The 22,874-nt window shown below is 45.6% G+C and overlaps 1 protein-coding gene across 2 annotated transcripts in view; it reads right to left on the bottom strand.

The window, feature by feature from the left end:
• The window catches only part of REV3L (REV3 like, DNA directed polymerase zeta catalytic subunit), a 176,476-nt gene that overhangs the window by 65,641 nt on the left and 87,961 nt on the right, over positions 1-22,874 (bottom strand). For both annotated transcript variants that reach the window (XM_068116559.2, XM_078778541.1), the window contains exons 9-12: positions 12,174-12,262; positions 5,960-6,076; positions 437-662; positions 137-243 (exon numbers count right to left, since the gene is read on the bottom strand). In XM_068116559.2, the coding sequence (XP_067972660.2) occupies positions 137-243; positions 437-662; positions 5,960-6,076; positions 12,174-12,262 (539 nt within the window). The remainder of the gene's footprint in view (positions 1-136; positions 244-436; positions 663-5,959; positions 6,077-12,173; positions 12,263-22,874) is intronic.

The following is a 22,874-nucleotide window of genomic DNA, read 5'->3' on the forward strand; positions in this document are numbered from 1 at the left end:
GAGTGGAAAAAAACCAATACATTTGAAGCTTCAACTCATGATGAGCATCATTCCCAGCAGGTGAGTGTGCCCCATAGTATTTTTGATGAACGTCCAAGTACCATGCTTGATGGGTGGCAAAGCCTGTGGTACTCACTAGGAGGCTCGTCAAAGCTGCCATCCAATTGGGGAATAACAGGGCAGCTCATTCCACCCTTGCCATCCGAGCTGCTGACTTGCTCCGCCTCTTTCGGAAACTTCTTCCTGTTCAATACGCATCATATGGAACAAACAGGTAAGGCAGGAGCGAAACAAATTGTCAAAATGAAAAACAGATTTCCAACAGGGACCCCATGAAACCCATGAACAGAAAGAGGGAGCACATGAAGAGAGCCGGTGATGTAAAGACTACGATCGGAAGTGCACAATGGCAGCGACATTGCTCACGTGGCTTCACCTTGGGGACTCATCCCAGCTACAGGACATTTGCAGACTCGACTCCAGATCCTCCTCGGCACACAATGGTTGGCTTTCCTCCTCGTCGCTGTTCGCCTTGTAGGGGAGCAGGCCGGGGCAAACGGCGGTACCCGGCGCTTGCCGATTGCTCAAACGCTGGCTCTGGCTCGTCACGTCGTCGTTCATTTCGGCCAGCAAGGACACCAAGGAGTCGTCGATGGTGACATCTGAAGGAGGTTCTCATATTAATCAACTCGATTTAAGAAGGAGACGTTAACGATGTGCAACCACAAAATAATGAACTGACGATGTGACGTCGATGCATTCGGCACGCACAAGCACTTGCGCATGTTGAATCCGATGCATTTCACATTCATTTCAGTCTGATATCAGGGTAAAATCAGAACAACATAAAACTACAACGGCACTCGGTAGAGAGCACACCTCCACCTGGTGAACGGTTTACCTTTTGTATCCCACCAATAGGCCGGATCTGGATTCGGACCTGAACCAAAATCTAATCGGCTTGTTCTTTCACCCAACCAACTCGTCCACCAAGTTTATTCATAACTGGTCCATAACGTTTTTAAATATCATGTTGTATATCGCTTTTCACCCGATCTCTCAATGGTGAAAAATCACTTAGAAATTAAATAATTATTGTAGCCGAATCCATATTCAGATCTCCACCAAAATCGAAACGATTAGTCCTTTTCACACAACCAACATGTCCACACACAACCGGTCCACCAAGGTTCGTACAAATCCATCCATAACTTTTTTGAGATATCCTGCTACAGTCACGTGAAAAAGTAAGTACACCCCATGAAAAGTTTTGACTTTTTCAACATATTTCAACATACAGCTATTTGATCTTCATTTCAACAATATCGATAGATAAAGGTGATATAATATAACAAATATCATGACATTTACATTTTGTAGTCCATTGTATAATTTAAATAAACATAAATGCAAATTTCGCATGTGGAAAAAGTGAGTACACCCTTGGCTCTAATAGGTGGTATTGCCCCCTTTTGCAGACACAACCTCAAGTAGACGTTTCTTATAACTGTCTATGAGTCTCTGACATCGACTGGGAGAAATTTTTGCCCACTGCTCCATGCAGAATTCTTTCAGCTGTGCGATGTTTGAGGGGTTTCTTGCATGCACAGCTCATTTCAAATCCCCCCCACAGCATCTCGATGGGATTTAGATCCGGGCTTTGACTTGGCCATTCCAGACCCCTCCATTTCTTTCTTTTCAGCCATTCCTTGGTGGATTTACTGGTATGTTTAGGGTCATTGTCATGTTGCAAGGTCCACCTTCGGTTGAGCTTCAACTTTCCGACAGATGGCCTCACATTATCCTCAAGCACCCTCTGGTACATTGAAGAATTCATAGTGGATTCTATGATGGTGAGCTGCCCAGGCCCTGATGCAGCAAACCTGCCCCAAACCATAATATTTCCACCACCATGCTTTGCAGTTGGTATCAGGTTCTTGTGGTCAAATGCTGTCTTTGGTTTCCACCAAACATGTCTTCTGGTACTGTGGCCAAATAGCTCTACCTTTGACTCATCTGTCCAGAGCACATTGTTCCAGAAGTGCTGGTCTTTGCCTCGGTGTTCATTCGCAAACTTTAGTCTTGCCCTGATGTTCTTTCTGGACAGCAAAGGTTTCCTCCTGGCACACCTCCCATGCAGATCAAATTTGTGCAGCGTCTTTCTAATGGTAGACCCGTGCACTTTGACATCAACAGTGGCAAGTGCTACCTGTAGGTCCCGTGATGACATTCTGGGGTTCTTAGAGACTTCTTTCAGCATCTTGCGGTCTGCCCTCGGGCTGAACTTGCTGGGGCGGCCTGGCCTGAACCAGTTGGCAGTTGTTTGGAATCTTCTCCACTTGTAGATGATCTTTCGGACAGTCGAATGATTGATTTCAAATTGTTTGGAGATCTTTTTAAATCCCTTCCCAGACTCGTAGGCGTCTATAACCTTCTTTCTGAAGGCCTCAGAGAGCTCTTTTGATCGAGGCATGGTGACGCTGCACACTTCAACAACAAAGAGCAAACCAAACTAAATGTCTGAGGTTTAAATAAGACAGGTTCCTCCAAGATCCTCTCTAACGATGTTCTAATCATTTGCACCTGAGCTGGTGCACCTGATTCTAATTTTAGGTATTTGAAGTAGTGATAAATTTAGGGGTGTACTCACTTTTTCCACATGCGAAATTTGCATTTATGTTTATTTAAATTATACAATGGACTACAAAATGTAAATGTTTCATGATATTTGTTATATTATATCACCTTTATCTATCAATGTTGTTGAAATGAAGATCAAATAGCTGTATGTTGAAATATGTTGAAAAAGTCAAAACTTTACATGGGGTGTACTTACTTTTTCACGTGACTGTATATGTTGGGTTTGGCCACATCACTCAATAGCGAAGAATCACTTTAAAAATTCTACTAGCTGGATCCTGATCCGGATCTTCACCAAAATTGAATCGAATCGTCCTTTTCACACACACAACCGGTCCAACAAATTTCGTCCAAATCCATCCACAACTCTTTGAGATATCCTGCTATTTGTTGGTTTTAGCCCTATATCTGAAATGGTGAAAATGGTGAAAAATGGTGAAATCATTGATGAAAATTTTGGTGAAAAAAATGGTGAAATTTCAATGATGAAAAATCACTTTAAAATTAAATAATTCGCATATCCTAATCCATATTCAGATCTTCACCAAAATCGAATCGATTCTTCCTTGTCACACACCCAACATTTCCACCAAGTGTCGCCCAAATCCGTCCACAATTTTTTCAGATATCCTGCTATGTATCGTTTTGGCCCTATCTCCCAATGGTGAAAAATCACTAAAAAATTAAATAATTCGCATATCCTAATCCATATTCAGATCTTCACCAAAATCGAATCGATTCTTCCTTGTCACACACCCAACATGTCCACCATGTTTCGTCCAAATCAATCCACAACTTTTTGAGATATCCTGCTATGTATCGTTTTTGTCCCCATCTCCCAATGGTGAAAAATCACTTAAAAAATTAAATAATTCGCATATCCTAATCCATATTCAGATCATCACCAAAATCGAATCGATTCTTCCTTGTCACACACCCAACATGTCCACCAAGTTTGGTCCAAATCCGTCCACAACCTTTTGAGATATCCTGCTATGTATAGTTTTTGGTCCTATCTCCCAATGGTGAAGAATCACTTAAAAATTCTACTCGTCGGATCCGAATCCAGATCTTCACCAAAATCTAATCATTTCGTCATCGTCACATACGCTACAGCTCTGCCAAATTTTCACCAAATCCGTCCGCAACTTTTTCAGATATTTTGTTCGCAGGGTGAAAACATAACCTCCATCCACCTTTTGTGGCAGAAGTAACAAACTTGGAAGAGTTAATAATGTCCTATTATCCACAAGGTAACCAAGCGCAGAGGAGTCTGTTCTGAAACGTCACCTTCACTCGAATACACAGAAAAACTACAGCACAAAGCCGCGGCCACGGCACGTGGTGTGTCCCAAGGCTGGCCATGAGTGCATGAACTCACCAGTGTGTTGCGTGTCACGAGTGCGCAAACTCACAAGTGTGTTGCGTGTCACGAGTGGGTGAACTCACCAGTGTGTTGCGTGTAACGAGTGGGTGAATCCACCAGTGTGTTGCATGTCACGAGTGGGTGAACTCACCAGTGTGTTGCATGTCACGAGTGGGTGAACTCACCAGTGTGTTGCGTGTCACGAGTGGGTGAATTCACAAGTGTGTTGCGTGTCACGAGTGGGTGAACTCACCAGTGTGTTGCGTGTAACGAGTGGGTGAACTCACAAGTGTGTTGCGTGTCACGAGTGGGTGAACTCACCAGTGTGTTGCGTGTCACGAGTGGGTGAACTCACCAGTGTGTTGCATGTCACGAGTGGGTGAACTCACAAGTGTGTTGCGTGTCCCGAGTGGATGAACTCACCAGTGTGTTGCATGTCACGAGTGGGTGAACTCACCAGTGTGTTGCGTGTCATGAGTGGGTGAACTCACCAGTGTGTTGCGTGTCACGAGTCGGTGAACTCACCAGTGTGTTGCGTGTCACGAGTGGGTGAACTCACCAGTGTGTTGTGTGTCATGAGTGCATGAACTCACCAGTGTGTTGCATTTCACGAGTGGGTGAACTCACTAGTGTGTTGCGTGTCACGAGTGCGTGAACTCACCAGTGTGTTGCATGTCACGAGTGTGTGAACTCACCAGTGTGTTGCGTGTCATGAATGCGTGAACTCACCAGTGTGTTGCGTGTCATGAGTGCGTGAACTCACCAGTGTGTTGCGTGTCACGAGTGTGTGAACTCACCAGTGTGTTGCGTGTCATGAGTGCGTGAACTCACTAGTGTGTTGCGTGTCATGAGTGTGTGAACTCACCAGTGTGTTGCGTGTCATGAGTGCGTGAACTCACCAGTATGTTGCGTGTCATGAGTGGGTGACCTCACCAGTGTGTTGCGTGTCATGAGTGGGTGAACTCACCAGTGTGTTGCATGTCATGAGTGCGTGAACTCACCAGTGTGTTGCATGTCACGAGTGGGTGAACTCACAAGTGTGTTGCGTGTCCCGAGTGGATGAACTCACCAGTGTGTTGCATGTCACGAGTGGGTGAACTCACCAGTGTGTTGCGTGTCATGAGTGGGTGAACTCACCAGTGTGTTGCGTGTCACGAGTCGGTGAACTCACCAGTGTGTTGCGTGTCACGAGTGGGTGAACTCACCAGTGTGTTGTGTGTCATGAGTGCATGAACTCACCAGTGTGTTGCATTTCACGAGTGGGTGAACTCACTAGTGTGTTGCGTGTCACGAGTGCGTGAACTCACCAGTGTGTTGCATGTCACGAGTGTGTGAACTCACCAGTGTGTTGCGTGTCATGAATGCGTGAACTCACCAGTGTGTTGCGTGTCATGAGTGCGTGAACTCACCAGTGTGTTGCGTGTCACGAGTGTGTGAACTCACCAGTGTGTTGCGTGTCATGAGTGCGTGAACTCACTAGTGTGTTGCGTGTCATGAGTGTGTGAACTCACCAGTGTGTTGCGTGTCATGAGTGCGTGAACTCACCAGTATGTTGCGTGTCATGAGTGGGTGAACTCACCAGTGTGTTGCGTGTCATGAGTGGGTGAACTCACCAGTGTGTTGCGTGTCATGAGTGCGTGAACTCACCAGTATGTTGCATGTCATGAGTGGGTGAACTCACCAGTGTGTTGCGTGTCATGAGTGGGTGAACTCACCAGTGTGTTGCGTGTCACAGGTGCGTGAACTCACAAGTGTGTTGCGTGTCATGAGTGGGTGAACACACCAGTGTGTTGCATGTCATGAGTGGGTGAACTCAGCAGTGTGTTGCATGTCATGAGTGGGTGAACTCAGCAGTGTGTTGCGTGTCATGAATGCGTGAACTCACCAGTGTGTTGCATGTCATGAGTGCGTGAACTCACCAGTGTGTTGCATGTCATGAGTGCATGAACTCACCAGTGTGTTGTGTGCTCAACACAGCACTACCAAAGTGCTGACTCTTTTGAACCACGGACCTGATGGCGTCATCATCGATGACGGTCTCATCACCCACCGCTTGGAAGCTGCATGGCTCTGTCCAACAGAATAACCTAAGGATTACCTTTCCTGCCCCATATTAAGAAAAGTACTTGAACAATCACATCCGACGGACAAAGTCGATCACATCATCAGCAGTATTGGGTTGTTGTTGCAGTGGATGCATATATTAGACTGGGATTAAAGTCAGAATTCATCCCGTTGTTTGCGTCATCGCTGAGGCTGTAGTCCCCACTAATGGTACGTATAAAAATTTGTAATTTGGTCAGGATGCCGATGATGACTCGCCTACTCTTCGTGAAAGACACCAAAGGATCTTTAACATTCACCAACTAATCTTGGCAGACGGGACGTGCAACCGGGATCACAGTTTATAGTTGGGTCGGAATTCAAACCTCGACTAGACAGCTGAGAGGGGAGTGTGCATAGCTCAAGGCCTTCCTATCAGCCCAACAGCCTTGAGTGAATGATTCAAACCACTTTACAATAATATTCATTTTCAGAGTCAAAATAGATTCATCACAAACAGTGCATGTCCAGGTGTTTGTGTTGATGTACAATACACTACCTTCAGAAAGTATTCGCACCCCTTGACTTTTCCCCATTTTGTTGTTACAGCGTGAATTTAAAATGGATTAAATTGAGATTTTTTTGTCACCAATCTGAACATAATACCCCACAATGACATTGTGGAATTTTTTTTTTAGAAATTCTTACAAAATAATTAAAAATGAAACATAAATATCTCATTTACATTAGTATTCAACCCCCTGAGTCAATACTTCGTAGAAGCGCCGTTGGCAGCGATTCTTGGGTATGTCTGTATCAGCTTTGCACATCTGGATTTGGGGAATTTCTCCCATTCTTCCTTGCAGATTTGCTCAAGCTCTGTCAAGTTGGATGGGGAGTGTCAGTGAACAGCAATCTTCAAGTCTTTCCAAAGATTCTCAATGGGGTTCAAGTCTGGGCTTTGGCTGGGCCCACTCAAGGACTTTCAAGTTATTGGTCTGAAGCCATTCCAGTGTTGCTTTGGCTGTATGCTTGGGGTCATTGTCCTGTCGGAAAGTAAATCTTCGTCACAGTCTAAGGTGTTTTCCACTCTGAATGAGGTTCTTCTCCTCAAGGATGTGTCTGTATTTGGCTCCATTCATTATTCCCTTTATCCTTGCAAGTCTCCCAGTTCCGACCACTGAAAAGCATCCCCTTAGCATGATGCTGCCACCACCATGCTGATGGTATGGTGTGAGAAGGTATGGTGTTAGATGGTATGGTGTCAGAAGGATGATGAGCCATGATTCATTTCCACCAGACGTTGCACTTTGTATTCAGGCCAAAGAGTTCAATTTTCATCTCATCAGACCACAGAATATTTTGCCTCATGCTCTAAGATTCTATCACGTGTCTTTTTGAAACCTCCAGGCATGCTATCATGTGCCTTTTTCTCAGGAGTGACTTCCGTCTGTCCACTCTCCCATAAAGCCTAGATTTGTGAAGTGCTGCAGACACTGTTGTCCTTCCCATCTCAGCCAAGGAAGTTTGTATATAGTTCTGTCAGTGTGGTCATTGGGTTCTTGGTCACCTCCCTGAATGAGGTCCTTCTTGCCCGGTTGCTCAGTTTGGTCGGACAGCCAGCTCTAGGAAGAGTCTGAGTAGTGCCATATTCTTTCCATTTCCTCATGATGGAGCTCACTTTGCTCTTGGGAGCTTTCAACACTCTAGAAATTGTTTTATACCCTTCCCCCAGATCTTTGCCTCCTCACAATTCTATCTCAGAGTTCTACGGACAGTTCCTTGTACTTCATGGTAGAGTTTCTGCTTTGACATGCACTGTCAACTGTGGGACCTTATATAGAAAGGTGTGTTTCTTTCTAAATCATGTCCAATCAATTGAATTGGCCACAGGTGGACTCCAATCAAGTTGTAGAGACATCTCATGGATTATCAAAGGAAATTGGATGCACCTGAGCTCAATTTGGAGTGTCATAGCAAACGCATCATGCGCTTTACAGAAACTGCTAAAAGTAGCATACGCAGACTACAATGGTGGTGCGCATCTGGGAGTCAAGACAAAGTCCTTGGCTTTGATAATTGGTGTGTGAAACAAACACTGGAGAGTCCATAATTTCAATTGTGGTATCTTGTGCTCTCTGCATGGAGCTGACCATTTTCACCCTGATCTGGTCATTTAGAGAAGCAGACTTTGAACTGTATTGTGAGGCACTGTCAGAACTTATCCCAAACTTCTTTGCTAACAACAATGTCAACTATGCACGGTGGCTTCTGATTCACCTCCAAGACATGATGTCTCTTGAGCAGGAGCATCCACAAGTTACTGGAGTGTTTCACAAAGGAAACTTAGTTTGTCATAAATCAGGAAGAGAGTTCTCTACAACGGCTATCGACCAATCCCACAAACAAAATAATGCAGTGATCAAAGGTGATGTAGGAGCGATCGGCTTGACTGAGGACCCAACAGCACTTAGAAGGTGGATGGTGGCTGGGTCCGAAGTGAGTCGTCTTGATGCTGCATATGAGAACATTTCAGGAGCCAAAGATGCATCAACCAGCAGCAGGCATTGTAAACAGACTAAAGTTGCTCAACTACAATTCTTCGAGAAAGTTTAAAACTTTTCGCGGTACTCCAGGAGAATGGCAATCCCTTTCAAGAGAGGTGAACCGACCTTTTCGTATTAGATAAGTTCAATAATGCAGACCCGACCATCGCTGCAAGATCGGTGGGCATCACAAGAGAGCAAAGAACGGTCATGGAGGGACTCAACAGTACAGACCAATGCTCATTCTATCAGCCAATCAAAAATAACAAGTTGGCTTTCTTCAAACATAAACTAGTTCATTGTATTTCCAAGGAGAAAGTGCTGAAGGATGACTGCCCCTTGTTCTCGTGACTTTTCATCTCATGTCAGAGCAGATCGTGTGACTTGCATGAATTATTCAACCATGAGAACCGGTTAGCCCCCGCCTCTCTCAGTGGCAATGGGAAACTCCATGCATGGCAGAAGTCTCAACACAACAACAACAACATGCATTTTAAAGGCCATTTTCCCTGCTAGAGCAGGGGTTAGCCTTGCGGTCCCCATGACAATCTTCTCCATTTTGCCCTATTTTCTGCATCTCTCCTTGTTAACCCCCTTGCCCGCATTTCTTCTTCCACCATCTTTAGCCAAGTCTTTCTCGGTCTTCCCCGTCTTCTACTTCCTTCTACATTCATTTCAAAACTCTTCTCAACCAGTCACTTTCATTCTTCCTCAACACATGACCAAACCATCTCAACCTGTTCCTCTTCACAGCATCAATCACAGGCTCTATTCCCATCATCTTTCGCAATTCATCATTTGTCTTCCTCTCTCTCAACGATACTCCGCACATCCGTCAAACCATTCGCATTTCCACCCTTTCCAACCTTCGTTGCTGCTCTACGTTCATTACCCATGTCTCGCTCCCATAAATCATAACACTTCTCACACATGCAGCATACACCTTTCCCTTCAGCTTCAACGACACTCCCCTCATCATCAGCATGCCACTCAATTCCCGAAACTTCTTCCATGCACATCTCACTCGAGCAACCGTTGCCGAGTCTGATCCACCTTCTCCATTCAGCATGTCTCCGAGGTAGCAAAATGTTTTCACACCTTCCAGCTTCATGCCGTCTCCAAGATCCAACTCAACATTTCCTCCATCTGCAGCTCCCTCTGTGCACACCTTACATTTGAATGTAGCTGCCACACTGGTTAATGACCCTCTCAGACCACTACATTTTTGATGAACCCACTCAGCGCACATTGTACACTGAATGGAGTTCACTCCGACACCCTTCCTACACACAGCACAGGGCTACTTCCCAGTTCTTTCCACCTCACCACATGCTTTACCACTTGCCATCACCTTCGTCTTTCCGATATTCACCTTCAGACCTTTTGTCTCCATACATTCCTTCCACGTGTTCATCTTTTCCTTCAGTCCATCCATACTTTCCGCAATCAACACCAGATCATCTGCATACAACAACTCCCACGGTAAACCCTCCTTTACGTTCTGAGCCAGCACCTCCATCACAGCTACAAATAGTAGTGGACTTAGTACCGACCCCTGATGCACTCCCACCTTCACCTCAAACTCACCACTGTTCCCGTCCTTCGTCCTTACAGCTGTGCGCGCTCTTTTGTACATTGCCATCACTGCTCTGATCAACCATTCCTCCACTCCTAACTTCCTCAATGCCCTCAATGCAGAAGTCTCAGCTAGTGGAAATAATTGAAAATAAAGTTACGGTTCCAGACGCAGAACCAGAAGCTGATGTCATCATCATAGATGGTTCAGCACCTGTCGACATCCTATCTCCATGTGCATCAAAGATGTTTGATGAGCATGCCAGATATGCCATCCTCCCCAAAGTGCAGGCCGACTGCACCAAGTACAAGAGAATTGACATTGTGTTTGATGTGTAGACAGTCAAATCTGAAGTGAGAGGCAAGTTCCAAAAGAGGCAAAGGGATTCTTAATTGGTTGGTCCTTCATTTGTTGGTCCTTAATCAAAATGCCTTTCAACTGGAGGAGCTTTCTTCAGGATGATGACAAGAAGACTGAGCTCTTCAACTTCCTTGCAGAAAAAATCTCCAAAGTATGTACAACGAGGACTGTTATTGTGACAAAAGGAGACTATGCCATTTGTAATATATAACATTTGATTTAAACAAGTTGGTCCTCGATCATAAACTGATGAGGCGAAAGGACGGGCGAACGAACAGACATTAACCAATTGCTTAACCCTGCTTTTTGCATGGGGACATGAGCTGACAATGTGTGATGATTTTTCAGGGGGTTGTTTTGTTTAGTGTTTGATAATAAAACCAAAATTATTGTAATTCTCAATGTTACCGTCGCCAGAGGAGAGGGTATTGCATTTGGGTCAGTTTGTTTGTCTGTTTGTCCACACAGAATAAATATGATTTTCTCTGCAACCGTTGGTCCGATTGACAGGAAATTTTCACCCTAGATGCAACTCCACCTGTATAATTTTAAAATGATAATCATGACGTCATAGGTCAGTCATGTGGTATGGGCGCCATCTTGGAAAAACCGAAACATTTTGCACCTCTATATCTCCGAAAGCGCTGAATAGAAAAAATTGAGACATGGATCATTGTGAAGAACTCTCGATGTGGAATAACATATGTGAATAATGATGTCATAAGTGCTTCCATTATGACGTTATAATTCGACAAGTACAAAACTTCATCGATCAAGATGGAATTTCTTGAGCATCATCTATTTGATAAATTGGTGGAGAAAAAAATAATGATGACATCATCGGTCATGTGGTTCGACCGCCATATTTGTTTAACACAAACGCCTTTAAAAAAACCACTCAGAACACGTCCTGGCGAGGGTCTGCAATCTATGATTGCTCTTTCTAGTTATAACATGTGATAAACACAACAAATGGGATGGACATGGACACAGAACCATCAAACAAACAAAATGGTGTAAGAGGGCTTTATATTTTAAATAGTAGGAATTAGAACAAGTGTGGGGATAGCTAAGGTAAGAGAGTAGGATGAAAAATGACGAACAGGTGTGCAAGTAAGTGTCAATGACGAACAGGTGTTAAATGCAAGTCAGGTGTTAAATGGGTGAGGCCAATCCACAGCAGAAGAGTGCAAATTATCAAAATAACCAGTTATGGATGCAGGTAAACATGAAAATAAGCCCACGAGAGAAACGGTGGTAACGGAGACAAATCGGGACAGGTATACTTCACTTTGGAAACAAATAACTCGGTGCAGAGACAACAATATGCTACAGATATAAGGAACTTCAAGCCTGTGCAATGGTTGCCAACCTATGTTTGGCTGTCCGTGCTCTACCCCTTTTAAATGCTGAGAATGAAAAGCAAGGAAGTAGCACGTACCATTTTTTAAGACTTTGGTATGACACGGACGAGGTTCGAACGGCAGACCGCCCAGACTTAGAGTGGACACTCTAACACTAACTTTGACTCGACGTATGTTCAATGGATTTTTGGTTCAATGGATTCCTTTTTCTATTTGTTTGTAAGAGTCACAAATACTTGAGTTTGGTTTCCTCGCGTGAACAGCGCTGTGATCTACACCTTGGGAGCCGGACGTGTGAAGAGCTTCCACAGAGAAAGCTGGAGTCTTGGGTCGTTCCTGGCTCTGTGGAACATTTTCTTCATTATCCCTGCACAGGAACAATAACAAGGACAAGATGGTTAAACAACAACTTGACAACTTGATTGTTAGAATATGAAAATGATCACAGATTAGGACAATAATTGTGATAACATGGCAATGATCCGGCATTATTACATTACTTGTATTCAGATTACAATAATCCTTAATTTATGCTTAAATTGTAATTTAGTAAGAATAGAAACACCTGCTCACGTATGGAGCAGGGGCTGGAAGGGTATGGGGGCTGGGGGGGGGGGGGGGGATCATGTGTATGTGCATACAATGTGAAGAACGATGTGTTCATATTAATTATTAATATTATCTTACTATAAAATAGGCCACGGTGATTCTGTCTGTCTGTCCGTCCGTCTGTCTGTCTGTCTGTCTGTCTGTCTGTCCGGGGGTGTGGCTTACTCCGTTTGGACAGTAGCTCCACCCATTCTGGGAGAGGCTTCATATAAACAAATATCCACCATTTTTTTAACTCGAATAGCTTTGAGGCCTGTTTAGTTAGGCCAGTGCTGTCTTTCTCTCTCACACAGGTTTACTTCAACTCTAATTCAATATATCATTTCATTTTTAACAGTCGCTAACATAGTTTTAGACTCGGTTGAAAAAAAACGGGAAGAAAATCCCATGAAAGTTTCCGTTTATAGAACGAAATGAATTCTCAAAGGCCTGTAAAATAAAACCCATTCATTGAGTCACCCTCACGATTTTATCGAATTAACCATCTGATTTAATTTTTATCGATGGTTTTAGACTCGGTGTCAGAAATAATTGAGAACATTCACGCACACGGGAAAATGCAGAGATATATGTGTAAAAATCGCTCTACGATGATACACGAAAATACACCGCCTAAAATAAGTCGGGGAAAATGTCGACATATATTAAAAATTCGCTTTTTCTTTTCCGTTAAGATATATTACTTTTACATTTGATGACAGTCGTCACAAATACGTCAACAATGATGCCGACATATATTTATTCGTTCTTATTTCATTCAACATTATTATACGGAAGTAAAGGTTCACGTGTTCATTTCACGTGTGAAAAAACCAACTCCATTTCACGTGTGCAGAGAAGTATAATTCACATATGTAAAATAAATAAATGAACAGACGGGAAATTATCGAGAGATATTTCTTCGTTTTTATTTTATGAGTTACCAGCAGAAATACCCCGCGTTGCCGGGCGGGGAAGGGAGGAGGGAGGGGGGAATGGCACATACACTTTAAACATGTATATACATGTGGGATGTGGGATATATACATGTGGGACATGTGTAGGTGTACGTGTGTGTGTGTGTGTGTGTGTGTGTGTGTGTGTGTGTGTGTGTGTATGTGTTTGTGTGTGCATATATATTGTTACGGATCGCGGTTTAGATGGTATGATGGGCCGAGCGGATGGTCCAACCGCGACCGTTACAGGATCCCTGACTCACCCGATTCACCCAGAACCTTGGCCGTATCGCACCGCAGCTGTCCAATCTGGGAAAAGACTAAAACGACGCAATGCAAAGAGGAAAAGGAATAAAACGAGAAGACGTACAGACGAGTAATGGGATTTATTATTTACACAAGCAAAAAGGAGCAATCAAGGTTTATTTACAACACATAAGACGCAGGTGACACAGTGCAAATACTAGCTTATCCAGACTTAACTTATTCCCAGGACAGAACAAACAAAGACACTGACTCACGCGGGGAATTGCAGAGTGGATTGCTGGAAGGAGGTGTGTGGCTGGAGGGGGGGGACGGCACGGAGCTGGCTGGAGCTTGATCCCGCACGGGACGTCGGGCTGGACTTCGACGGCCGCTGATGCCACCGGGCCTGTCGTGTGCGCGGGATCACGGGTCGGAGCTGCTTGGTGGAGCCGATGCGCTGGTGGGGGGGTCTGGCGTGACGGGTTCTCTCCTCCTTACGCACTCTTGCTCTGATGACCCAGCTCTTTTTCGTCCCTCCTTGTCTCAACTCAAAGTGCATCTCCTCTGGGAACACCCCCGCCATGGGTTATATAGGCCCCACCCCTCAACCTTTGCGAACCTCCCCCAAACGTTCTCTCCCCGCCCTCTCAAGCCAAACCCCTTGTTCATGGTTGGTCGAGTGGGGCTGGCTCACTCCTCCCCTCTCTGACGAGGTGGGGACCCGCCTTTCTTCCCCAACCCTGCCTCGTGGTCAATGGCGGATGAAGGGAAAACCGCCCAACATGCAGTTGGCAATGCGAATTGCAATTGATGAAAAGGGGGGAATGGAAGTGTTGGGAGTGGGAATGAAGGGAATCTATCTCTTTCACTGGTGCAATGGAGTATTTCAATTAATGGGAGACACAGCCTTACTCTAAAAACACATAATAAGAGATAACTATCAAACAGGGGTCTTCTATTATTTGGCTGATGTGTATGCTTGTGGACAAATTATGGGATGCCCTTTCACCTTTACACAGCTCCGGAGGTAGGGGGGCGCAGAATAAACAATAATAATAATAATACACAATCAAAAAATATACAGTCCTCATATCCGCAACACTGCACCCTCCTCCTCTTAGGCACGTCCCGGGCCTACAACTTTTATTTTTAGTGTGACACGTAGGTGTAGTTCCCTCTACTTTTAACCTGACCCTGAGTGCGACAGTTTTTAAAACATAAATAAATGTGTCCCGCTGCTCCATTGCACCCTGCCTAACAGACTTACGCCCACAGTTAACCGAATTGCGGAATGGTCTTCAAACTACACACTGACGGTGGGAAGCATTATTTACAATTGACGCTACTTTATTTACAAGACTAACCCAGGACCTGTGATTGTTCTTTCTGGGGGGGAGACAGTCTGCTCTGCATCAATGCACCATGAACGCACCCAAAAACGCACCAATACAAGCACCCAAGCACCAATCGGTGCAGTCACCATTGTTCAAGAGTGTTCAACAAAAATAAATTCAACAACCCCTAACCCTGCAGGTGATCTCTTGCTCTTCGGCTCCCTCTGCTGGTTATTATTATTTTCCTGGTGTTGTCATCTTCCCTTGCTGGCGGCCTATTTGCAATAAAAGAATGCACCTAACGTGTCCGCTTTTATTTTATTTATGGCCCACAGGGGCCGACTACGTGTGGTTCATCTGTGGGGCATCGGTGCCCTGTGGCCAAGGTCCGCCAGCAGGATTTCGGGCCCTCATGGCCGGTTCCAGCAGAGGGGCCATGCCCCAACCCATGGGGTCCATAGGTGGTGCTCGGCCACAGGCATGTGGTCCATAATGTGGTGCATCGATGCAGACAGCTGGTTCTGGGAATTTCGGGCGCACAATGGAGGACTCACGCACGCTCCCCTCGGCACCCAATGGCGCACAGGTCATGTGGGAGACAAAAGGGGAAAGACAAATGAGCGAGGGGTAAGGTCACAAGGGTACACATCAATAAGGCAATGCAAGGCGAAATGCGTACGGAGGGCAAAGTGAGAAAGCTCGTCCCTACCGTACGTCACCCCCCTGTCACCTACACTACCCTTGCCCTTACCCCATATGTACAAAAATCTACACATTACCAATCCGTCGCTACCGTCACGTCTTCCCCTTATTTCCCCTATACCAAATTCGTCTCCACAATCCCTCTACTTCAAAATTTGCCATCACCAAATTCATCATCAATCCTCATAAGGAGGAAGAGATGGAACATCAAGCACAATGTCACACCCACGTCATGATGCGTCTCACATTCCAAACATCTGCATCAAAAATAATTAAACATGGCATGGTGTGGAGTACCTGTCACCTCAGGTGAGTGGATGCGGATGGTGCGAGGAGATCCTTCATCCTAACTATCCTCTAAATGATTTTAACACACTTTACACTACCCGGGGTCTTTCCCTGCCAATCCATTGGCCAACTTACACTATGGGTTCTAAAAACCAATTCCCATTGACCAAACTGTGGTGCTTCTCAATTTGGGGTCTCACTCCCCCGATTCATCTCCTGGTGCCCTCGCACAATTTCTGGGCTGCGACGTGTAGCTCTCCCAGCAGGTCTACCCACCTGCACACCTCCACCACTGCAGTTGCCACCCGAGCTTACCTAGCTCCTCACCCTAACCTAACTAACTGGGGACAGCCCCTCCTGGCTCTGTCACCCCACTCGGTGCCCTCTGGCACTGGGCTACCCGGGTCCGTCCTCCGGATCCTCGGGCCCCATCCACAACAACTACTACCGGCTCCCAGAGCCCACCTGCGGCCTCACCTGGCCGACATACTCACAGTGGTGGAGCGCCCAACCAACTACACACACTAACAGGCTACACGCCCAGCCATTTCCACAACACTAATGCACCCATCCAAAGACCATTCTTTCACCCGCACCACAGATGCCAATATCCAACCACAATTTACCTGTACCCTCTACCTAACACTTACACTACCCGCCCCGGGTATCCGTGATGGGGGTCCACTCTTCCCCCATTCACACCTTCGCACCATCCACTCCACTCCACAATTTCCACCATACTCACTCCACGACCATCCATTCCTATACTCCATACCATTTATTCCATACACCTGTCCTTCATTCACCTGTCGTTGCACACCTGTGCAATCCTACCTGGTGCCACCTGCACCCTCCTCCTCTTCCTGGACCAGTTGGTCAACAAAACACACAATCACCACTACTCCCTCATACACTGCTCCACACACCTGTTCAGTTGCACACCTGTGCAATCACACCTGTTCAATCACACCTGTTCAATCCTCAAACACACGGCATCATCTCAGCTAACTACTCCCCTCTGAAACTTGCGCTTCCCAGTCGTCCCTTTAAACTATTGCGCTCCCACGTCATTATCATCCACACTAAACTACCTGCGTCCCCACTACAGGTATCAGTCACTAACTAAACTTAACGTTACCTAATGTCATCTTCGCAAGATCCCTATCAATATAACCAAGCCCTCCCTGGCTCGGTTGTCATAGCCACCCCATAAACTATTGCGCATTTGCCCCCACTCTTGTGAGGGATGACAGAGTTGCCATCCCACCACATCGGGCATCTCCCACTATCAATTTCGCTCGTCCAAATCCAACAAATCAAAAATTTGTCATTTCATCTGCCAATCACCATACCAACATCAAATTTTGCTTTTTTTCTAATTTCGGGGCCAAAACACTATCCTCATCACCCGTCTACTTATTACATCCTCTCGGTGCGCCAATTCACGTCTACAGCCCGGCTTCGTACAGCCGAGCAATGAATACGGGTTGTTTTGTGCCAGCGGCTGGATACGTCCCGCATTCGTGGCAGGGACGGGGGCTTACCCGGGCCGAGATCCCACGCACCACCTCGGCGTGGAGCCATCCAATGTCCCGATCTCGACCTGCCGGCACGTCTCAATAGAAAGTGGTCGCCATGACGACCCTTCCTATCGGGCTGTCCGCTCTGCCTAGTGGAGCCCGGACGCGGCCGTTCCAAGCGAGGCACAGCGTGGATCGCGTACGGCGGTTCTTTCGAAACCGCCGTGGTTCGGATCCCCGCTGGTCCTCGCGGCACGCGAAGCTGCCCGACGCGCACCGAGGGCCCGATTCGGCTATAAGTCGTTCTAACCTCTAACCCGGTTACCGTCGATGCCTCACCTGGATGCTTACAAGCATACGCTACCCCTTTCTTGCTCATACCTCCAGCTGTTCCCATGCTCCTCGTACCTTTCCTTACACACCCAGGTACACTCATTCCACTCACAGACTTGGTCACACACCTGACCACCGAACACCTTGGCACACATTCGTCGCTCGCACACCTCACCAACACACCTCTTCGCGCCCCTTCCTCGGTCACCTCCTCTGTGACCATCACAGGTGTGCTTTCACTCGCACACCCAACCACGTGCCTCACGACCAACTCAAGTGTGCATTCCCACACACGCTCTACCATTCCAGGTGTGCATCCTTCCATTCCAGGTGTACATCCTCGCTCACCTGTCACAACCAACTCACGCTCCGTGTCACTCTCACTACTTTCACCACCACTCTTGACAACGCGCTCACCCTTACTCTCGACAGCGCACTCTTTCCTCATGCACCCGTCCATTACACACCTTTCTCGCGCACACTCTTGCGCACACTTTTCCGTTACTTCCTCCGTAACACTCACCACACCGCGCTTCCATGTGCTCCCTCGCACACGCGCTACGTCCAACTCACTCTTGACGGCACACTCACTCCTCGACGTGCACTTTTTCCTCACACACCCCATGGTCAGACATTCTCGCACACCAGACCTGTCGCACACTTCACCAACGGCCTCTCACGAACACCCGGATCCAAACCAATCCCCAAGCCGACTGAAGCTTTCCTCACATCATGTACATTGCCACTCACCTCCGTACCTCGTCTCCGCACCTCCTTTGCCACCTGCAAACTCTTTATTTGGTTAGTGAGCAGCACATTATGAGTTGAGCACCGACCTTGTACCAATTCCATTACCTCCTCCTGGATTTCTCTCTTAGTTTCTGTCCGTCTCTTCTTAATTTCACTCACCTCTTCTTCCACTTCCTCTAATTTTTGTTTAACCTCTTTTATTTCCCGGTGCGTCTCCTCAAGTTCGTCCTCTAAGGCTACCGTGACCGTCTCTATGTGCATCCTCACCTCTCGGTCCTTCGTCTCCACTATTTCTGTCACCTCTTCCACCCTCATTGTCAGTCCCTCACGTACCATCTGACATTCCTTCTGTGTCGCTATTAATTCATTTTTTATGTCCTTTTGTGTCGCTTTTAACCCCCCGATTATTGCAGTGTTCTTTTCCACTTGGTCCGCTAGTTCCCTTTGTCCGACTGTCAGCTGTTCTACTCCCTTCGTCAGATCCTCTATGCCCCCCTGTAACCTAGCCGTATTATTCCTCACTTCTTTCTCCATACGCTTCTCACCTCGCTTTACCTCCTCGCATAGCCCCGAGACCTCCTCACTCACACCTCGTCGTATCTCCTTTTTCATCTCCTCCCTTTCTTTTGTAGATGCCGCCCTCATCTGTCCCAATTCATCCCTCTGAGCATCCAATTTGGTTTCTACCCCGATTTTTACCTCCTCTATTTGCTCTCCCATTTGTTTAATTTCTCGGGCGGATTGTTCCCCTATTTCCTGCAATTTGTCCTCCATCCTATTTTCTAGCCCCATTAACCCATTTTTCATCCCCTCTATCTGATTCTCCTGGGCAGCCATTCTATTTTCCACCCCCGTTAACCCATGTTTCACCTCTTTTATCCCGTTGTCTAACCCCTCAAAATTATTGTCTAACTTCCCAAATTTCTTGTCTAACCCCTCACCGGTACCCCTCGCTTCGTCCCTCATTACCCCCATTTGCTCACTCTGAGCCCTTATTTGCTCACTCTGAGCATCCATTCGGTTCCCCATTTGCTCACTCTGAGCCTTCATTTGCTCACTCTGAGCATCCATAAGGGCCTTCATTTGGATCATAGAAAGGCCCCAATCCACCGGCGGTGCTGCTACGGTCACGGGCGTGGCAAAATTTGGTGCCACTACACCCACGTGCGCGAGGACGCCATTTTGCGCGCCTGATACTCCCTCAACCGCCTCCTCATTGCTCCCCTCCATTTGATCCTGGGTTACTCCTAACCCCTCTATCTCTCCCACCGGCATCCCGTCGCCTTGACCAGCCATGGCGCGATTTCAAAGTTCAGGTTTTGTAAAACAAAACAATTTTCGGCCGCTCCAAATTTTGACCAAATTTTTTTTTTAGATGTTTTAAAAATTTGGTTTGGGCCCCGAATCTCACTCCCAGACACCAATTGTTACCGATCGCGGTTTAGATGGTATGATGGGCCGAGCGGATGGTCCAACCGCGACCGTTACAGGATCCCTGACTCACCCGATTCACCCAGAACCTTGGCCGTATCGCACCGCAGCTGTCCAATCTGGGAAAAGACTAAAACGACGCAATGCAAAGAGGAAAAGGAATAAAACGAGAAGACGTACAGACGAGTAATGGGATTTATTATTTACACAAGCAAAAAGGAGCAATCAAGGTTTATTTACAACACATAAGACGCAGGTGACACAGTGCAAATACTAGCTTATCCAGACTTAACTTATTCCCAGGACAGAACAAACAAAGACACTGACTCACGCGGGGAATTGCAGAGTGGATTGCTGGAAGGAGGTGTGTGGCTGGAGGGGGGGGGGGACGGCACGGAGCTGGCTGGAGCTTGATCCCGCACGGGACGTCGGGCTGGACCTCGACGGCCGCTGATGCCACCGGGCCTGTCGTGTGCGCGGGATCACGGGTCGGAGCTGCTTGGTGGAGCCGATGCGCTGGTGGGGGGGTCTGGCGTGACAGGTTCTCTCCTCCTTACGCGCTCTTGCTCTGATGACCCAGCTCTTTTTCGTCCCTCCTTGTCTCAACTCAAAGTGCATCTCCTCTGGGAACACCCCCGCCGTGGGTTATATCGGCCCCGCCCCTCAACCTTTGCGAACCTCCCCAAACGTTCTCTCCCCGCCCTCTCAAGCCAAACCCCTTGTTCATGGTTGGTCGAGTGGGGCTGGCTCACTCCTCCCCTCTCTGACGAGGTGGGGACCCGCCTTTCTTCCCCAACCCTGCCTCGTGGTCAATGGCGGATGAAGGGAAAACCGCCAACATGCAGTTGGCAATGCGAATTGCAATTGACGAAAAGGGGGGAATGGAAGTGTTGGGAGTGGGAATGAAGGGAATCTATCTCTTTCACTGGTGCAATGGAGTATTTCAATTAATGGGAGACACAGCCTTACTCTAAAAACACATAATAAGAGATACTATCAAACAGGGGTCTTCTATTATTTGCTGATGTGTATGCTTGTGGACTAATTATGGATGCCCTTTCACCTTTACACAGCTCCGGAGGTAGGGGGGCGCAGAATAAACAATAATAATAATAATACACAATCAAAAAATATACAGTCCTCATATCCGCAACAATATATATATATATATATATATGTGTGTGTTGTGTATATGTGTGCATGTGTATATGTGTATGCATGTGTGTCAGTGTACATGTGTGTGTGCACGTGTGTGTGTGTGTGTGTGTGTGTGTGTGTGTGTGTGTGTGTGTGTGTGTGTGTGTGTGTGTGTGTGTATATATATATATATATATATTATATATATATATAATATATATATATATATATATATATACTATATAATATATATATATACAGTCATCCCTCGTTTATCGCGGGAGTTACGTTCCAGAACCCCCCGTGATAGGTGAAAATCCGCGAAGTAGAAACCATATATTAATTTTATTATTTTTATATATTTTAAGCCTTTAAAAACCCTCCCCATACTCTTATAAACCTTTCCCACGCTCTTATGAAGCCTTTCTACACTCTTTAAACACACTTTTGAGACCCATCCTTAGTCCTTACGTATTAGAAAAATATTTGTACGTGTATATATAGCTGTTACAGTACATTGATGCAAGTTCTTTTATAATTGCAATTAATTAACAAACAAACATACACATATGATCATGGAACTACACAAGTACAGTACAACAAAGTATTTACATTGATGCAAATTGTGTTTTTGAAAGCAAAAGGCAATAATTGACAAAAGTGCCTTTAATCAAACCTGAGGCCTAAGCATAAAGAAGTCTTCATGAGCTATTCAAAATAGAGATGATGATTAATTTTGAAAATTAATAAGAAATGCATTAGCTTCCTCTTGCATATGCAGCAGCTTCCTGATGGTTAATTTGTAGGAAGCAGTGGGGGGTGGAGAGGAGGTGAGGAGGGTGGTTATTCCTGATCTGATGCAGTGATGAAGCAGATATCTCATCTGTATCAAAAGGTAATGACCGAAAAATCCCATCCTCCACAGCCTCGGTCATTCATGTTACTCAGCGACTTAATTTAATTGCAGCTTTAGACAACATCATCGAAATCGTCATCATGATCATGTGTCTCTAAGTTGTAAACATAAGTTATTGTAAATTAGAGGTTACCCAAAGTATGATGACTCTTAAAACCATATTGATCATTAAACTGCAGGACACAGTTTGGCATCAACCTTGCAAATTACTTAAAGTAGCGAAGAACCGTCCAAGAACCCTCCTTATGGATGGGTTAATTACCCCCAGAATCATGGACAAGTTAATTACCCCCAGAATATGGGACTTGCAAAATGCGCGATTCTTTGTCTACTCATTTATAATGCGTATTTTATTTCGATTTACTGTAATATTCTTTTAATATAGGTTTTAATTAATGTGTTATATTTTTATTATTATTATTATTAATTTTTTAGGCTAGAAAATGCTTATTTTACCGCAAAAATAATTAAAATCTAAAAAAATAAAAATACCTATAGGCCGCAGAATCCCGCGATATAATGAAAAATCCGATATATAATTTTACATATACTAGCGAGAAAAACCCGTGATGTACCGAAGCCGCGAAAAGTGAAGCGCGATATAGCGAGGGATGACAGTATATATATATATATATATATATATATATATATATATATATATATATATATATATATATATATATATTGTTATAGATCGCGGTTTGGATGTTATAGACCGAGCGGTGGTTTAAAACCGCGACCTAACAAAACTCACCCGATTCCACCCGAACGTTGGTTG

Source organism: Myxine glutinosa, chromosome 5 (assembly GCF_964187855.1).
Source record: "Myxine glutinosa chromosome 5, kmMyxGlut1.1, whole genome shotgun sequence".
Taxonomy (NCBI): domain Eukaryota; kingdom Metazoa; phylum Chordata; class Myxini; order Myxiniformes; family Myxinidae; genus Myxine; species Myxine glutinosa.